We start from the raw sequence: 18,565 nt of genomic DNA, 5'->3' as shown, positions 1-18,565 counted from the left end.
TTCTTTAATTCACAAATTCAGAAATTAAAACCTACTACTGCACTGTTTTATACAGTTAGATGAAAGTGAGTACCAAGAACCACTCCTTCTGGCAAGTAGCACAGGATGATTCAGCAATGTTGGTGCCAAGGTGTGACCTGCCTAAATTAGCTAATTTGTGACTGTTATCAAGCTAGCACCTTTCTCTTCATTAACTTAGGTATTTGCCTCTGCTGTATCTCATATCATAGCCTTTTAAAATACATATTTAGCACCATTTAAAAACTATAACCTTGTGGTTTCAATACAGCCTTGTGAAAATTTACCATAGATTGCTAGTTGTTATAATTATTAAAAGTTGAATTACTAAAAGCAAAATAGGCTGTTCATTTTCAGGGGAATTCCCATTCAAAGATCAAATTACCTTGCAAAGAGAAAAGTATTTTTGCCTTAAAGGGGTTCTAAACCCTCCGTTTTTTTTGCCTATATCTACTGCTAGCAAGCAGTAGATATAGGCAAAAAGTTTTTTTTTTTAAAACACGCTTTAACAGCGGTTTAAACTTACCCTGTTTTCGTCGTGCGCTCCCGCCCGAGAATCCAAAGCTGCTCGGGCGGGCGCATGCGCAGTTCAGATTCTCGGGCGGGAGACGAGCAGAGATGCAAGGTAAATCTATGGATGCGTTCACCCGCACGCAGACACCGCTGTATCGGAAGTGCCTGCAAGCAGAGAGGAGTCAGCGCTGGATCGGAGAGCCGACACACCACTGGAGGGACAGATGAAAACATCAGGAAAGAAGAGGAAGATCGGATTAAGAAACCTCATTTAAGGTAAGTGCTGACATTAACATTGGGGGGAGGGACAACATTTTTGACTTTAATGTCACTTTAAGTAAATCAACCTCTTAGTCTAATCTTTCTTTATTTGTAGATTCATTAATAATTTGCTAATTTGGTACAACACAAAGTAGATTAGGGGATATACAACAAATACAGTAAATTAATAGTAACTACAATAAATTAGTATATTTTAGCAAAGAAAATGTCCATAAAATACTATATCTGACATTTATAACAAAATCAAAACTATTTCTATATAGTAGTCTTTAAATGTTAGTGTTTTTTATTTAAGATGAATGTATTAAAATTGTTTAGTTACCTATAACTCTTTTATCTTTTGACCAGAGTTTTTTTCATTTAAAACATGGAAATTAATGATTCTTTAGTTTCCGAATTTATTATCTTGGGCTTGTCTACTCGTCCAGAACTGGAAACTTTACTTTTTATTCTGTTTTTGATTATTTACATAGTGGCCTTGACTGGTAATGTAACCATCCTCATACTGTCAATTACAGACCCTGGTCTTAAAACCCCTATGTATTTCTTTTTGGGACTGTTGTCATTTCTTGATATCTGGTGTACGTCAGCTACATTACCTAAGATGCTCTCAGGCTATGTGACACAGTCTAAAAAGATTTCATATTATGGCTGTGTAGCCCAATTGTTCTTCTTCACATGGCCAATGGGTATTGAGCTTTTACTCCTTACAGTTATGGCTTATGATCGATATGTTGCAATTAGAAATCCACTTCATTATGCATCAATAATTAACCATAGAGTGTGTATGAACATAACAATTATTATCTCTATTATTGGCTCTCTTAATTCATTGACACACACATATTGTACCTTTAGGCTCCCATATTGTGGTGACAATAAGATAAATCACTTCTTCTGTGAGATAATGCCTTTGCTCAAACTGGCATGTGCAGACACCTACATAAATGAGATTGTGGTCTTTACAGCTGATTTTATCCTTGGTATTTGCTGCTTCCTACTCACTTGTGTTTCATACGCCTTTATTTTCAACACTATACTTAAGATACGTACTGCTGCAGGCAAGCGTAAAGCCTTCTCTACATGTGGCTCCCATATTGTAATTGTATCTATGTATTATGGAGCTGTTATTTTTACTTACATCAGACCCAGGTCCAGTCTGTCTTTGGAGAAAGATAAAATAATATCTGCTCTTTATGCTGTAATTACACCTACTCTAAATCCTATCATTTATAGCCTACGGAATAAAGAAGTAAAAGAGGCATTCCAAAGAGCATTTAAAAGACTAGCACCACATAGATTCCTAAAAAAAATGCACCACCTCTATTAAGACTTCATTAACATCAAACATTTAGGTTAATTTATGTAATGAACAATATGCTGCATACTGCCGGTTTACATTTTCAAAAGGAGGACGTGCTTTTTAAAATGTCATTATTTTTTCACTACACAAGAATATTAAGCATAAGACTTCCTGATTTGACCAAGTATGAGATCATTAAGTCACAATAAACTAACAATATGGATGAAAGTGTAGCAAAAATGCATAAAAACTTGTGACCTTCACTATGTCTAAAATGTATGGTTTTGAAGAAAAAAAACTTTCAAACTGTTTTAGTAACTAGAAAAAACAATCCTTAAAACAGTTCAGCAGCTTTATAATGTTCAGTATGTGGTTAGTCTATTTTTACCATATTTTATATGTTTTAGATAGCTAATAGATAAACCAACCTTTTTTATTTTGTTACTCCAATAATGATCTATGTGAAAGCATTGTGCCAGAAATTGTGTTATTCATAGAAGAAACCAGTTTCAGTATTTTTTTTCCAGATTTTTTTCAGTTCTTACATATTGCAATAAAACAGTTCTTACAGGTGTAACACAAAATTTGTCAAATTGAATACATGAACATGCACTGAAAAAGTGCATCCTACGAGACTCTAAAACAATGTACTCTCTATTGTGTGAATTTTTGATACAATAAATTTACTTTTTGCAGAATAATATGGTATGTTGATGACATATTATACATATGTGAGTTGGCAACATGATACGCTAAATGCAAAACTCTAGAGAAGGTCTTTAGATTCAAGTTAGAGGCAGAGTAGGCAATAACATCCTATAATGGCACATTCCTTTCTCCTTGTATACAAACTGTAGAGGTTGCTGAGATCATGAGAAAACTTTTGAAACTGTTCTTCATAGAACCTTTGTATCAACACCACCTATTTCAGTACAAGAATAGCTTCTACATGCAGAAACATGGCTATGCAATGGGATCAGCACTGTCTGCCATTGTAGCTGACCTACATGTGGATGAAGAGGTGGTCGACTCTCACCACCCAATGGAACACAAAGGGTTTTTAAAATTCTACAACATCAAGCTAAGATAGTAGCATCAAGCACAGAGGTTAAGCCTAAGAATACAGGCATCTTAGAAGTGTTTTGAAAGTTTATGGCTACCCATACTGAGCTTTTATTAAAACAAGGTCAACTAAAAACACAGGACCATAAAATACATGAAGCCGCAGAACAAAGGGGTCTATTCACGAAGCTGCCGAAGGATCTAGCAGTAGCTTTGGCTGATCCTTCGACTAGCTTTGGCCCCAGGACACCTTCGTACGGGGTTTTCACTATAGCCTGTACAGCTCCCGAAGTGGGTGATCTTACGGCTGGCTCCGGCCACTTGCAGAGAGATCAGCGTTCCTGGTTACCAGGTAACCAGGGACGCTGATCTCCAGACAGCCTAACTCTCCCGGGTGCTCCGGGAGTCTCCCGGGAGAGAAACACATTCTAAAGGAAAGTTTTACTCTGCTTGATCGAGCGGAGTAAACCTTTCCCTGCTTTTTTTTTTTTTTTATTCTGACATCGAGCCGTTGGCTGCCGTCAGAATAAAAAAATATATATATTCACCATAGGAATGCATAGCTAGATTCCTATTGGCTATTTCAATTTGCAATAGCAAACTAGCTATTGCACCGCCCACTGCTGCTGTCAATCAGCAGAGGGGACCTGCAGTTCTCCATCAGGTCCCCTCTACTGATTGACAGCAGCAGAGGGCGGGTGCAATAGCTAGTTTGCTATTGGCTATTGCAAATTGAAATAGCCAATAGGAATCTAGCTATGCATTCCTATGGTGAATTTTTTTTTTTTTTGACGGCAGCAGAACTGCCCGGCCAATAGAAAACAGTTGGGCAGAGCTAGCTGTCACTGCTAGCTCCGCACAATCGTTTTTTTTTCTACTTTTTCAACTATTTTGCTATTCTGCTCGGTCCCACAGAGGGACCGAGCAGAACAGGCGAGCCGAATGCCGCTCAGTGGCATTCGGCTATTTACTCACTGCTGTTAGGCATCTATGAGAATAGACAGAAAACAGCAGCGAGTAGCCTGCCGGAGGTTCGGCTTACCCGATCCAGATGTTGGATCGGCTGAGTCGAACTCCTTCTGCATTTCGGGTTGCCTACGGCAGCTTAGTGAATAGACCCCAAAGTATTATAGTAATTTTGGATTGTTGGAAAAGTTCAGGATATTTTAACAAACATCACATCCCTGTGTTTTTCAAGTCCAGCAACAAAATAAAACAGAAGCTTTACATATAAAAGACCCGATACCAAAAGCAAGGGAAGTATACTCGTATATGCAGTTCAGTATAGTGTGGAAAGCAAAGCTCTGTTCATTGAGGAGACAAAACAACCACTCAACAAGTGCATAGGAGGGCAAACGCTGCTGTTCAGGACGAAGCAGCTCTATTCATTGAGGAGACAAAACAACCACTCAACAAGTGCATAGGAGGGCAAACGCTGCTGTTCAGGACGAAGCAGCTCTATTCATTGAGGAGACAAAACAACCACTCAACAAGTGCATAGGAGGGCAAACGCTGCTGTTCAGGACGAAGCAGCTCTATTCATTGAGGAGACAAAACAACCACTCAACAAGTGCATAGGAGGGCAAACGCTGCAGTTCCAGGTGCAGCTGTCACTTCACCTTATGGAGAATGGACAGATAGGTGAAGATTTTGGACAGCTGGTTCACAAGAGGAGTGAATAACACCATCTTAGTCAAAGTGGAACAGCCATACCTAAACAGGAGTGGTGGCCTTCGATACCACCTGACTTCCACGTATAACACCATTTTAACATCTTTGCCCCCTGCAATTTGACAACAATTCACACTTTTAGACATGCAGCTCAATCAATTACCTTCTCTTTCAGACTTTTATGCACCATGGTGATTTTGTGAATTTAAATGGGTGGTTTCACACCTCCCATCCTGTTCTTGAAAAATCATAATTCGCTTTAACACATTTCGTGACACAGTGGTGTTGCATTAAGGTGACTGAGGCATCCATGTGACAATCAATACTGGAGTTTGTTCCTGACATTCAAGGAAGTCACTTGATGAATAGTTAAGTCTTAAACACTACAGAACAATTCCACTATAATGTGATAAACTGCTAGCAATACATGCGTCTGGTGCATAAAAATGCTGTATTAATGGTTGCATGCATATATTTAGATAAATGTTAAAAAAAGCTTTGTACTAAATATGTAAAGGGTCATTTATCATAGAAAGTTACATGTATATTGTATTAGTATGCCTTTATTTATTACTTAATATTACTTACATCTTTGCAATAAACCCTAATAAACCTTTACTTGTTGTTACATTTCCACCTAAAATGCAATTACAATTCTATAATTATTCTATTATTATAATTTTAATTTTCATTATTTCTTCCCTGACAATAAGTCACCCTTGTTTAGTTTCCAGTAATCATATTGTGTAGAGATGTTCTGCTTGAGGTCCCTCTTAAACTCCATACAGAACCTTGGGGCAGAACCAATGTCTTTTTCGACTGAGGTCCCCTTAAAGTGACACTTAGGGGTCTATTAACTAAGCTGCCGAGGGCAGCCGAGTGAATGACTGATCTGAAGTGAAGTGAGTCGAACACTGTTCGGCTATTCACTTCAGGCTGGTACGGCTGATTTCAGCCGTACATCGGCTGAAATCAGCCGTACATCGGCTTGCTTCGAGTGGTTTCGGGTATGTTGTAAAGTAACCACCTCCCCAAGCTCGCTGACATGAAGGACTACAATCTCAATACAAATTAAACTAAACATGAGATTTTTAGCATTCCCAGCAGCACTCCGGATGTAGTATATCCAGCATTATAGGTTACTTAGCTGGACCAGTCTAAAGTAAAAAAAAAAAAAATTGTAGTTTGGCTTTAACTTTTAGGTTTTTGCTACTAAACCACATGTAATTAAAATAAATAAATAAAACTCTTGGTTATGTGTGTAACAGATTTTCTGTTCTAGTTTGCATGTCAACTGGGATTATCACATGAATTCTCCAATGATTTTTGTCATGGAAGAAAAACGATAAAAGATTGATGCTAATTAGTTACTCTCATCTTATGTACAGGAGCATTTCCTGCCTTCCACATCTCAAGACTGGCGATATTTTTCCAATAATTCAAAAGGTATTTTTCCCAAAAATGATCCTGTTTGCTTCAATCCCATTCAAATAAATTCAGATTTTTCTGATGTATCTAGCATTGTGGCAATTGCAAGAATGAAGAAACACAGAAAAATAGTGTATAACAGATTTTAACATTCATAGTTATTTTTCCTATTATTACTAGTTCTGTTTTTATTTTCATTAAATTATATAATAGTTAAATAAATAAAAAATTAAAATGCTATTTGCTGTGACTGACAGTACGGGAACTATAATTACCAGGTGGCACAACTTGAGTGCAAACGAAGTGCATATTAGTAGGTACTCTGATTCAGTTGAATGTATGCTAAATACCCGATAGATGGATAAGAATGTATATGTGAACGTTGTAGACGCACTGTCGTGATTCTAATATAATAGGATCCTTTTGGGATGTACATAAATTGCCTTTGCTTACAAGCCTCAGGTATGTCAGATGTTTACTGTTATCTGATCTACACATTTACTCACTAAGTGGTTAGTGAACCAAGGATAAGGATATAAACTCACATATCTTGCTTAAAGTATATGTAAACACTAACAATATACATATCATATTTGCCCCCTTCCAGTCTGATAAATATATAATTAAAAGCATTTTTTTACAGCTGTTTGATAACTAAGAGGCAAAAAAACTAAAGGAGCGCCTCCATAATGTAAAATGTTTTTTAATAAAAAAGCAAGACAGCTGAAACTGTACTTACAAACCAATTACGAAAACAAGCATGTGAATAACGATGGATAGATGAAATCATGGAGAGAAAAAAGGAGTAAGTGCTACATCAGAGCCTTCTCATAGCAGATCCCCTACGGGTTGATGCCTTTCTGAGGACATGCCTCCTTCATCAGAACCTGTGGTTCTGGTGAAGGAGGTGTGTCCTCAGAAACGCGTCAAGCCGTAGGGGATCTGCTGTGAGAAGGCTCTGATATTGCACTTACTCCTTTTTCTTCTCCATGATTTCGTCTATCCATCGTTATTCACATGCTTGATTTCGTAATTGGTTTGTAAGTACAGTTTCAGCTGTCTTGCATTTTTATTAAAAAACGTTTTACACTGTGGAGGCACTCCTTTTGCTTTTTGCCTCTTAGGCTGTTGGTCACCTAGACCAGTGGGAGCTGCCTCAAAAGTTTTATCAGACGGTGTTTCATGAAAAGTCGCAGGTGCTGGCGCCGGTGTCATTTACATTTCTGTTTGATAACTGTAAAATACAGAAATCCAGAGAAGTCCTGTGCTCTCTGAAACCTGTACTGCACTGAAATCACAAGCATTGTTTTCAGTCCTGCCAAGATCCAATCTGTGCACAGTGGAAAAAATCCCTTATATGTTATGGAGATGAGGAGAGGGGGGGAAGTTCTGTAGTCTGAATCAGGAGCTAACACCGCTCAAACAACAATTTGAGAACAGAAAGTGTGCTACTGGCAGGATCAATAATGAAGCCACCACATCTACGGACTGGTAAGCTGCAATATATTAAATTTTTGCTCTTGGACACTTTAAACGGAATCAGAAACTTTTGTATTTCTTTCTTGCTAAGTTTTCATTAATTTTGCTTTTTTGTGAAGTAGAAAAAAATCTGCGAAAAAACAAACAGCATCTCCAGCATTCCAAAATTATGCAAAAGACAGGGATATGTCCTGCCACAGACTTGTGATGTAGCATTTCAGGGCATCAAGAGACCCCTTCATAAAGGCGTTAGTAAGGCTCCCAAATTTTGCATCACAAGTCTGTGATAATAAATGTAAATGTTCTTGTTTTTTGTATAACCTTGGAGTGCTGGTGATTCTTTTATTTTTTCACTGATGCTGCACGGGATGAAGCCATCTGTCACTTTGTAGCCACATCACCCACTATTTACAATGGGTCAGTAGCTGAATTTTCACAAAGCAAGGTTCCATATTACCCAAAGTATTATTTATGTACAATGATTCTTTGCAATCTCTCCTAAATGCAGAAGCAAAATTGATGAAAGATGATTACACTTTTTAAACTTTATTTCATAGCTAAATGCTACTGTTCTAATTACATCATCAAATAGACAAATCATTTGTTACATAAATGTATATTTCATTCAATATTTAAATATTTATAAAAATAATTCTCAAAGCAGATATCTAAATAAGATGAGACACATGCACACTGCACACATATATTTTCTAGGGAAGCATTAATACTTTTCGAGTGCCAATGCTTGACATTTTCATGAGAACTGAAATCATTAGTCGATATTGTTTTAGAAAAACTGTCACATGACAATAAACAAAAATGTATCAGTACTTGTACTTGTAAGTACTTGGACATGTATCAGTACTTGTACTCGCAAAACTGGTATCGGTGCATCCCTTTATTTATCTTTATAAAAACAAAATCATACATTAAAACAGAGATGTACAAATCCCAGGAGCTCCGTGTGCTCCTTACAAATGACAGTTGCCTCCTAACATTTGAATTTTTCTCTAGTCTAGTCTTGGAGCTGGAAAAGTATCTGTACTTGTACCTGTACCGAGTACTGTACTTGGTATCGGTGCATCCCTAATATTTTCTATGTCTACACAGACACATACAGCATATATTAGAAATATATTAAAATATGTGGCTTAATAGCTGAATTAGTTGGGTGTGCTCGAAATCTCTAAATTATAAAAATATATAAATATTCATGCAAGTTTGAATTGCCTATTTATTGTCAATTTTGTGTAATATTACAAGGGTGTGCATACATCAAGCTACCACCTCCGACTCTTATTGTAGTTCCTTCCTGACTCCCCTTTGGCTCTATAGACGCAAGTCTATTCCTCTTCTAGATGCTTTATAAGGATTGACAGTGAGCAGGATTATTGCTCCTATCAAGAGAGGACCATCCATAGTATTCAAGCAAGCTATCTATGAAATTCTTTCTTCCTGGTGGGTTCACCCCTATCCGTCTACATCCATAATCTAAACGTCAGGTGTTTTATTTTAACCGGTAATAGATGTAAGTTAAAAAATATATGGTTATATAAAATGACTGATGTACATGTGACTAGATTGAATAGCCCGTACAGCACCCCTTCAGTTCTACTACGGCCAGATCCTTCGGCAGCTTCGTGAATAGACCCCTATGTCTTTTATAGAATTATTGTAGCCCACTCCTGAAGAAGTGAGCCACCGTGAAACACGTAGAGATTAATATATCTTCCCATCAACTGTTGTAAATATTATCAAATTATATGAAAGATACCTTGCATAGGACTATTCAATATGTTCAATATATGTGATTAAGCCTGATTGGAAGATAGGGCTTGTAAAACATATTTTCAAACAAACCTTCCTCTCCTTTTCCTTTTTCCCCCTCTTTTTAAATATGTTTTACAATGTATTCAATAAAATAATTTTGATATATTACTAGCGATTGTAGCTTGATCCTTGTGGTACCTCAAAAGTCTGTATGCTTTCTGAGTTCTCATTTTGTTGTATTTATTGTCAAATAGGATGCTCAATGTACTTTTATACTTTGTAGTTTTATTTTTTCCAGGCTTTTCTTTTCTTTATTTTTACCGTGATAATGCCAGTAAAACACTTTCTGTCCTTAGATTAAGATGCTTACTCACTGTACTGTATCTATGGGGAAGTAGTGTTGTCACCCTAGGACTCCAATACAGAACACCTCCCTATCTTTATAACATAGAGGGATGTGTTTTATAGTCCAGAGAGACAGGTGCGAACAATGAAGCCGTACTGAGCTGGAGTGAATAGCCGAACATTGTTCGGCTCACTTCACTTCGGCTCGGTTATTCACTTGGCTGCCTTCAACAGCTAAGTGAATAACCCTGTTAGTCTTATATACTGTATATTGTCATTAGGAGCTGGGTGGTGAGGATGTAAACCTTGTTTTATACAACCTTGTTTTATACATTTAAAAGGTACATATTTTGACTCGTATTATAGTATAATAAAATCAACATTTATAAATTACAAATATGACATAACACACACCATTATAAATCCATCATAACAAACAGATAATATTTTTAAAATTGTGTTGGGGAGGAGATTCTGTGCCCTTATATAGGGTTCTCTGTCTTCTCCCACCTGTGGGGGGTTTCTCTTCAGGAGATCCCCCCAACCTTGTACTTGTGGGACCTGTTTTGGCAGGTCCTGGAGGATCGGGGTCCGCCAGCCTTCGGGTTGGTGGACCATAGTCATCTCAACCCATGTCAGGAGCTTTGCACCCCGGGGGTCGGGTAATTGTTGCCCCTTCTGTTCGGAGAAGGACTAAGCACCCTTGTGCACTTTTTTACGTGTGTTGTGATTTCACGATTCACTTTTTTTGTTCACAGGGGATTTCGTTTTCGAGAAAAAAGAAACTGAATAAAAAAGTACTTAAGTGTGGGAATGGGACCTAACAGTAGTTTGTGACTCAGCAAGCAAATATTATTAAGGAATCCTCGAAACATTGTTTGCAGAATGTCTAGAACTGCCACAGTTTTTTTTCTTATCATATAATGTTTAAATCCTATTATTCAACACTGTTGATCATTTTGTTTTAGGTGCTTAATATTATGAAGGGATGAACACCGGAAATGAAAGCCAAATGGCAGAGTTTATACTGTTGGGTTTCCCCAGCAGCAGAGGACTACAGTTACTTCTATTTGTGGTCTTACTAGGTTTCTATCTCCTGACCATTTCTGCAAACCTGCTCATTATTGGGACTATAATATTAGATGTGACTCTCAGGAAGATCCCTATGTACATTTTTTTGTGCCACTTTTCTTTTCTTGAGATTTGGTATATCACTGCTACTGTGCCAAAAATGTTGGTGGACATCATTGCTGACAACAACATAATTTCTTATAAAGGCTGCATCACACAGATCTATTTCTTCTTTGCATTAGGACTCACTGAGCTCTTCTTCCTTGCCATGATGGGATACGACAGGTATTTGGCAATATGTCATCCGCTACATTATAACTCCATTATGACAAGTAAACGATGCAATCAAATGGCAATGTGTTCCTGGATTTGTGGCTTTTCCAGCAGTTTGTTATTAACTATTCCCAGCTCTAGACTTTTATTCTGTGGTCCAAAAGTCATTAACCACTTTTTTTGTGATTTTATTGCAATACTAAGCATTTCCTGCAATAAAACATTTGCTACAGATGTGGTTTTCTATGCCTTTGCTTGGATTATCATACTCTATTCTTTTTTCCTTACCACAATCTCATATGTACGTATAATAAAGACAATCAGTCGCCTTCCATCTCTGTTGAGTAGAAGAAAGGCATTTTCCACATGTGTCTCTCATTTGACAGTCGTTTTAACCTTTTATGGCACAATCATTTTTATGTATATCCGCCCAACCACTCAATACACTTTACACATGGATAAATTTGTATCTGTATTTTATGCTATTGTAATTCCATTACTGAATCCAATAGTCTACACACTTCGAAACAGAGAGGTTCATGATGTATTAAGAAAAATAATTACACGTGGATGTATACTCATTTAGAAAAGGTAGCCTTAGACCCCTGTTACATGGATGCCCCCAGCTCTGATTCTTCCTTTATCTTTTGATGGAGGAAAAACCAATGTAATCACAATGGGAGGTCTGATGTAAATGCATATGCATCTGCCTATATCAGCCTACATCTGGTCAGGTTAGTAAAAGCGGATCTGGGTGCAAACCTGTTGTGCTCAGTCCAACAAATGTGAACAGACCTGGATGCGGGCATTCATTGTAGTCCATTTGTGATCCATGTAATCATTGGTCAAAAAAAGAATGCCAGAATGCCTGTGTGAAAAGGACCTTAGTATTTATTTTTATATATATATGTTTTATGGAATACTCATTAGATAGAAATCACCAAAGTATTTATTTCACATACAGTTTTTGCATGTGTGGAAGTTAATTGTTAGTTTTTTAAATGCTATGCATATCATACAATATTATTTTATGTTTAATATTTTTGTTGAGTTTAACAAGGGATAAGGACCAAAATACAGTGGTAAAAATTAACAAAATTTAAAGTCACTTTGCGGAAGGTAAGGATCATTGAGAAAACATTAATAAAAGTACACAACAGTAGATTGAGTGCTAAGTTATTGAGTACTGATATTGTTTGGCTTAGTCATATGTATCACAGTGGCATTTGTCATATTCAGTAAGATAAGGGAAATGGATGTTTAGTAGCAGTGGGGAAGGGTAAAGAGAAAGAAGCGATGAAAAGAAAGGTAGAAGGGAAAAAAGAACTTGAAATGTCATGTCAAACACCTGCAGAAAAGAAAAAGACACCGGCACTCCAATAGTAAATCACCTGTACACACAGGAGGAGCACTATGTTGCACAAAAGGATCAATAATCGGCAATCAAAATTAGGGGGCAAATATTGTGAGATCTGTGGGTCCTAAATTTTGTGGAACTTCGTCGGCTTTATAGTAGAAGCGATTCTGGCAGCAAAGCTGTCGCCAGATTGCTTCTACGGGCCGGTAAATGGTCGTTCACCGATCACCTTCCTGTACTATGGGAACGGGAGCGATGCAGAGTACATCACTTCCGATCCCATAGCTGTCAGTGCTGGGCTCCTGAAGCGATATGCACGTCAATAGCTTATTTTAAGTGTAAAGGTTACACTAGGGGTCTTTTGGACCACCAGTATCACATTAAAGAGTACCTGTCACTGCCAATATGCTATCACATGGGGGGCTTGTAAGCCCCTCTATGTGATAGCAATTAAAGTCAAGTTTAAAAAAAAAAACAGTTTTTAAAATGAATATGAAATGAAATAAATGTAAAAATAATAAAAACATTTTTAAACCCCCCGCCCCCGCAAGCACGTGTCTACGCATTCAAACGGAGATCACGCTACACATGTTGGGTATCACTGTGCACGCCGGAGTGAGAGCAATAATTCTAGCACCAATGTTTATGTGTATCTTTAAACTGATGACCTGTGGGGGCCTTTAAAGCATCGTCTATGGACTTTTCGGGGTACTGAACTTTGTCACAGTTTCACGGACACACACAATTTTTAACCTGGGCATGTTAGGTATCTATTTACTTGTTGTAACCTCATATTTTATATTGTATAAACAAATGGATATTGTATTGTGTTTTGGAGCATTTAAGTGCATTTATCATTAAATTCTGGGGTTTGATAAGGAGTTGCGCTAATATTGTGCAATAAAAAATTTGCATATTGGAGCAACATTCACCATATTTATTCCCAGATAATTTTTGTACAAGCCATTCTGAATTGAGAAAGCTGGTTGGATGACCAGTGACACGTCTTCAAGAAAAATAAAATACAGCAAAGTCCAGTTGCCTTGACTTTTCTTTTTTTACAGATATACCATGACCTGGATGAATGAGAACCTTCACATACATCTCCTTGTTTTGGTACAAGGATATTTTTCAAATCATATAAGCATAAAAAGTATAAAAAAAAGAACATTCCAGCTATATCTACTATAGACAAGATATTAGGAATTATGTCTCTGCAGTAAGCCTGTCACGAGAAATATGATTGCCAACATTGCTGAACTCCTTTCTACAATGCTAGCTGCCTGGATGTTAACCTGAATAGCTTACTTCAATGCTTTCTGAATCACTAATTTAAAAATAGGAATGCAAATCCCATCAATACATTATACAGCCTTGCAGAATAATACCATTAGCTATAGAGGACTACAAATCCCAGCAAAACGTAGAGCAATGCAGAATAATAGTATATATATATTTGCCACATACTCTGTGCTGCTGCTCTACTCTGTGGTTCTGGCCTAATGTATTGGGCAAAGCTTGTCAGGAGGGTGCGGGGGTCTTAGTAAGGGGAGATGTGTGGGTGGCAGAAGCGCTGTAAGCAGGCATTGTGTGGCTCCCCAGAAGGCTGCCGCAAGGTCCCAAACCGGACCTAAGACACCTAAGTCAATTTGAAAAATGTAAGTGCTGGTATCGGTTTTTAGTATTGGGACAGAGGTCAGTTATAACGCAGAGTGCGGATTCCAGCAATGTAACGCAGAGTGCGGATGCCAGCAATGTAACGCGTGTGGAACTGTATTGAACTCAATGGCATCGCCCACAGTGCGATCGCCTGCACTCGGAACGCAGGCACATTAGTGCCTGCATTGCGGTCCAGTGCGATCTTCAAAAATAGTGCTCGCAGCATTTTTGCGGCTCGCACTGGACTGGAACACAGGCACTAATGCAGGCGATCGCACTGTGGGTGAGGGGCCTGCCTGCGCAGCCCATGCCCCCTCCCGCCCCTGAATGCAGGTGTTTTTTCGTTGGTAGATCTCAATGAGTTCGTCATCTGAAAAGTAGATCTCCAGACGGAAAATAGTGGGCGCCCCTGTACTAGATCATGTGCTCTGTCATGCCCTCTTCTTCCTCCCCGGGTGGTGGTGGTGGGGGAACAGCGATGTTTCTCCCATGTGAAGCCCCAAGCAGCCTTGATGCGTCTTCTCTGTCCCTACTCTGCTAAAATACATGAGCAGTCAATGGCGGTGCTGCACTCCCCCTCTTAGCCAATAGAAACTGGGGTGGGCTGAGGAAGATACAAGTGGTTGCCGAGTGCTGAGGTGCCCGTACAGCAGGGGGGCCACTGGACACATTTTTTAGTCCCGTGGGGGCCGCTACTATATAAGGTACCAGTGTTAATGTCTGTACATGTTACAAGCGGCAACTGTCACCCATTCAAATTAATGATCGGATGATAGCTGCTCAGTGGCGTCACAAGTGGGGTGCGGCCCGCACCCGGGTGACACCATCGGAAGGGTGACACCAAAATGACTCATTTTGGTGTCACCCCCCTCTGAAAAGTCGGGCGCTCGGTCATGGACCGAACTCCCGACAGTATCAGGAGAGAGAAGGGGACCCGGCAGCATACCTTATCCCGCCGCGTGACTGTCCCCTCCTCTCTCTGCCGGCGTTCATCACCAAGATGGCCGCTGGCAGGCATCCGAATGCTGCAGCTATAAGGGGGGGGGGCAATTGCCCCCCCCCCCTTGCCCCCTGTAGAGACGCCTATGAAATCAGGATATCTGATTTCACTTGCTCAATACTTGGACAGGCTCAATGACTAGGGAACAAAGAAACCACAATGTTAGCATTGATACTTCAGTCTTGCATGGTTGAGGACAAACTGAATCATGTTACTTTAAATCTCTCCAGGACTCCAGATGTAAAATGTCCCCATGAGAATTGACAGTTCTACCCAGTTACTATTTTCATTACAAGGCCATATGATAATGTCATGCTGCTCCCAAAAAGTTTTAAATAATACAAAATAAACAAGTTAGTTAGTGGGAAGTCCATTTTGAAGACTGTGAGTACTTTATTAATGTCTTGTGCCATTATTAATTACATTTTGCAGTCATTTATTGGTAAATAATTTTCCATGCAGAGGCTTTTTATTACAAGCATATCTAAAGGGCCATCTCAGTCTAGGTTTCACAAATATTCACTAACAAAAGGCCATCAATAACTACAGTTCAAATAGGAAACTTGTTCTGACATAGAAGCACCTGGAGATGTAAAAGGCAGTGTGGAACTGAACTACTGCTGGTATACCCTTTGCAAGATAAATGCTGTAAGAGTCAATCTTGGTCTCACCCTTCGATCCCCCAATCTACTCTATTGGTCAGTGAGTTTGGCCATAACATTGAGGAACCAATTGAGAATTTGTGGGAAGGGATAGGTAGGGACAAGCTTAACGTCTTTACTGAAGGTAGCCTCCCCTGATTGTTTTTCACCAAAATGAATGGCCCAGGTTTGAGACAGGTTTAATTTAAAGTCAGGATCCACAAGGTTAATGTTTGATAGCCAGTTCGATGCTGGCAAAAGGTTAAAAATTAGGATGGACTAGAACATCTCAGCATCAAATTGACAATGGCTTTTTGAAATGTTTTGTTCCTCAGAGATCATAGGGTTTAATAAGGGAGTTACAACAGAATAAACAACAGACACTACTTTATCCTTGTTTAGGTCATACTTTGCTTTTGGTCTTACGTACATGAACATAACAGATGCATAAAAAATAAGTACAACAGTCAAGTGAGATACACAGGTGGAGAAAGCTTTACCTTGCTTTCTTCCAGAAACTTTTATAGTGAAAACAATGCAAACATAGAATGTCATTATCAACAAAAAACATGTTAGCACAATACTCCAAGACAAAGTGAAAAATATAACTTCTGTTGTGATGCTTTCAGGGCAGGCTAGTGTCAGAAGTGCAGGGTAATCACAAAAGAAATGATTTATTCTATTAGAACTACAAAAGGGTAACATGGCAATAAATGTGATTGTTAATACTGAGGCTGAAAACCCACTTAAAAAACTCAGTATGACTAAATGTAGACATACTCTTGTTGTCATTAAAGATGAATATCTCAGTGGATTACAGATTGCAATATATCGATCACCTGCCATTACTGTTAACAGAATGCATTCAGATGATCCAAGTGAGAAGAATACATACAGTTGAGTCATGCATCCTTCAAATGAGATTGTTTTGATTTTGACTAAGAAAATGGACAACATGTTTGGTGTTGTAACAGTCACATAGCAGATCTCCAGTAATGAAAGGCTGGCAATAAACATATACATAGGGGTATGTAAGGCTGGTGTCAACTTTACTATCATAATTATAAGGAAATTTGCAATAATAGTCAAAATATAAAAGATTAAAAATATTGAGAACAGCACAAATTTCATATTGTGCGCATTTGGAAACCCAACAAAAATAAAATCTGTTTTCATAGTTTGGTTGTTTGTCCGTTCGTGTAATATCATCTGAAACAGTAAATAAGATGAAATAGGCAAACACATTTAAAGGCAATGGGAAATGGTTTTGTATATATTTTATTTCTTTAATACATTTTGGAGTAAAAAAAAAAATCACAGTCAAAAAAATGTGGATTTTTAAATATGGTCAGCAGTATCCCTTACCTCCTCTGTTAAAAATCCTTGTGCTTACAAAGCTCAGTTGCTTAAGCTAAAATGTAAACACATACAGTATACATGTAAACAATAAAAAAGTGACCCATTCTCCTCTGCCTTCAAATGGCTCCATACTAGGTTTCAATCAGAGACAGCGTTTCTGAATGGAAGCTTCTCCACGGTACTCTCTCCTTAGAATACACATAGTGCCCTTAGAAGCCTTTGTCATGAGTGTACCCTGTATTAAATGTTTATTTATCATAAGAAGAAAATTAAAAAAAACTAAGTTTAAAAAAATTACAAATTAAAAAAATACAATCAATTTATTGTATATATTAAACTGTGAACTGCTTAAACGCTTAACCTCTCCTGGAACAGTATAGCTGCTATGTCAGTAAGCTTTAACTACTTACCTATCTAGCAAGACCATGCAAATTTAGTACTGCTGTTTATGAGCTTGGTTTCTGAGTAGGATCATAACATCCTGTCTGTGTAGCAGCAAGATCCATGAATTACAGCAGGATACGCCAGACAGTCAGCAGGGGTAGCTTGGAGAAGCACAGTTGGCAATGCCTGAGTAAACACCTCACTCTGTGACCATGCTTCTGGGCTCCTGACCAGATTACAGTTCCTGCAAGTTCCTGTTCCTTGCTCTGACTTTTCACCCGTCTTTGACCTTGAGCTCTCTACTGAGAACCTAGGTGAAGATTGGGTACCTATCCTAGGTTTTGCCAAATGTTAGCTGTCATTGCGGCTGCTTGCTGAAGTGTCTATATTTACATTTAATTATGGACACACTCATGGTATGTTAGAGAATCTCAAAGCAGATTAGGGAAAGATCACAGGGTGTTTTCAAGGAGAGATTTCTGTTGTCCTACACAGTGCCTGAAAATTCCTATATTTACCATTAATGTGTGCTGCGGACACGTTCAGTAGAAAGGGATAGATCACACAGTGATTGCATTGGGAGCTTCTGCCATTCTATATAATGTGGCTGAAAAGTTCTATATTTACAGTCAGTGTGTATTGGGACACGTGGAGTAGATAGGGAAAGGTCACAGAGAGTTTTCAAGTATAGCTGCCTTTTTTGTGTGTGTCCACAACACCTTTCTTTTCTGTAAAGCTGCAGGACCTCTCCCCTTGCTATATTATTTTACATTGTTGTAATATTGATTTGTTTATTAAAAGATTGCTGGTGTGGGTCCTGTTCAAAATGATGCCTAGTTAAAGTGTTTACAAATTGTGCACATAGTCACTAAAATATTTTGGTGGCACTTTTCAGCAAAAAACCCCAAAAAACACTTGATTATAAAATGGCTGGTGTAGATCTTGTTTAA

At 38.3% G+C, this 18,565-nt stretch overlaps 2 protein-coding genes across 2 annotated transcripts in view; both read left to right on the top strand.

Annotated features, from left to right (window-relative positions):
- The first annotated feature begins 1,180 nt into the window (after positions 1–1,180).
- LOC108799948 (olfactory receptor 13G1-like) lies at positions 1,181–2,143 on the top strand. The gene has a single exon (XM_018571892.1). The coding sequence runs from the start codon at positions 1,181–1,183 to the stop codon at positions 2,141–2,143; it is 963 nt and encodes a 320-aa protein (XP_018427394.1).
- An 8,716-nt stretch (positions 2,144–10,859) lies between these two features.
- Positions 10,860–18,565, top strand: part of LOC108799946 (olfactory receptor 6F1-like) — an 11,724-nt gene continuing 4,018 nt past the window's right edge. Inside the window, exon 1 of the mRNA XM_018571891.1 lies at positions 10,860–11,397. Within this exon, the coding sequence (XP_018427393.1) occupies positions 10,860–11,397 (538 nt within the window). The remainder of the gene's footprint in view (positions 11,398–18,565) is intronic.

This window comes from Nanorana parkeri, unplaced genomic scaffold, assembly GCF_000935625.1.
Source record: "Nanorana parkeri isolate BGI_ZX_2015 unplaced genomic scaffold, ASM93562v1 scaffold1859, whole genome shotgun sequence".
In the NCBI taxonomy this organism is placed as follows: Eukaryota; Metazoa; Chordata; class Amphibia; order Anura; family Dicroglossidae; genus Nanorana; species Nanorana parkeri.
Note: the sequence above shows the minus strand (reverse complement) of the source record. Positions and strands in the feature narration are given on the sequence as shown.

What these genes read in the sequence shown, in the direction of transcription:
- LOC108799948 (XM_018571892.1), top strand. Translation starts at nt 1,181, where the DNA reads ATGGAAATTAATGATTCTTTAGTTTCCGAATTTATTATCTTGGGCTTG.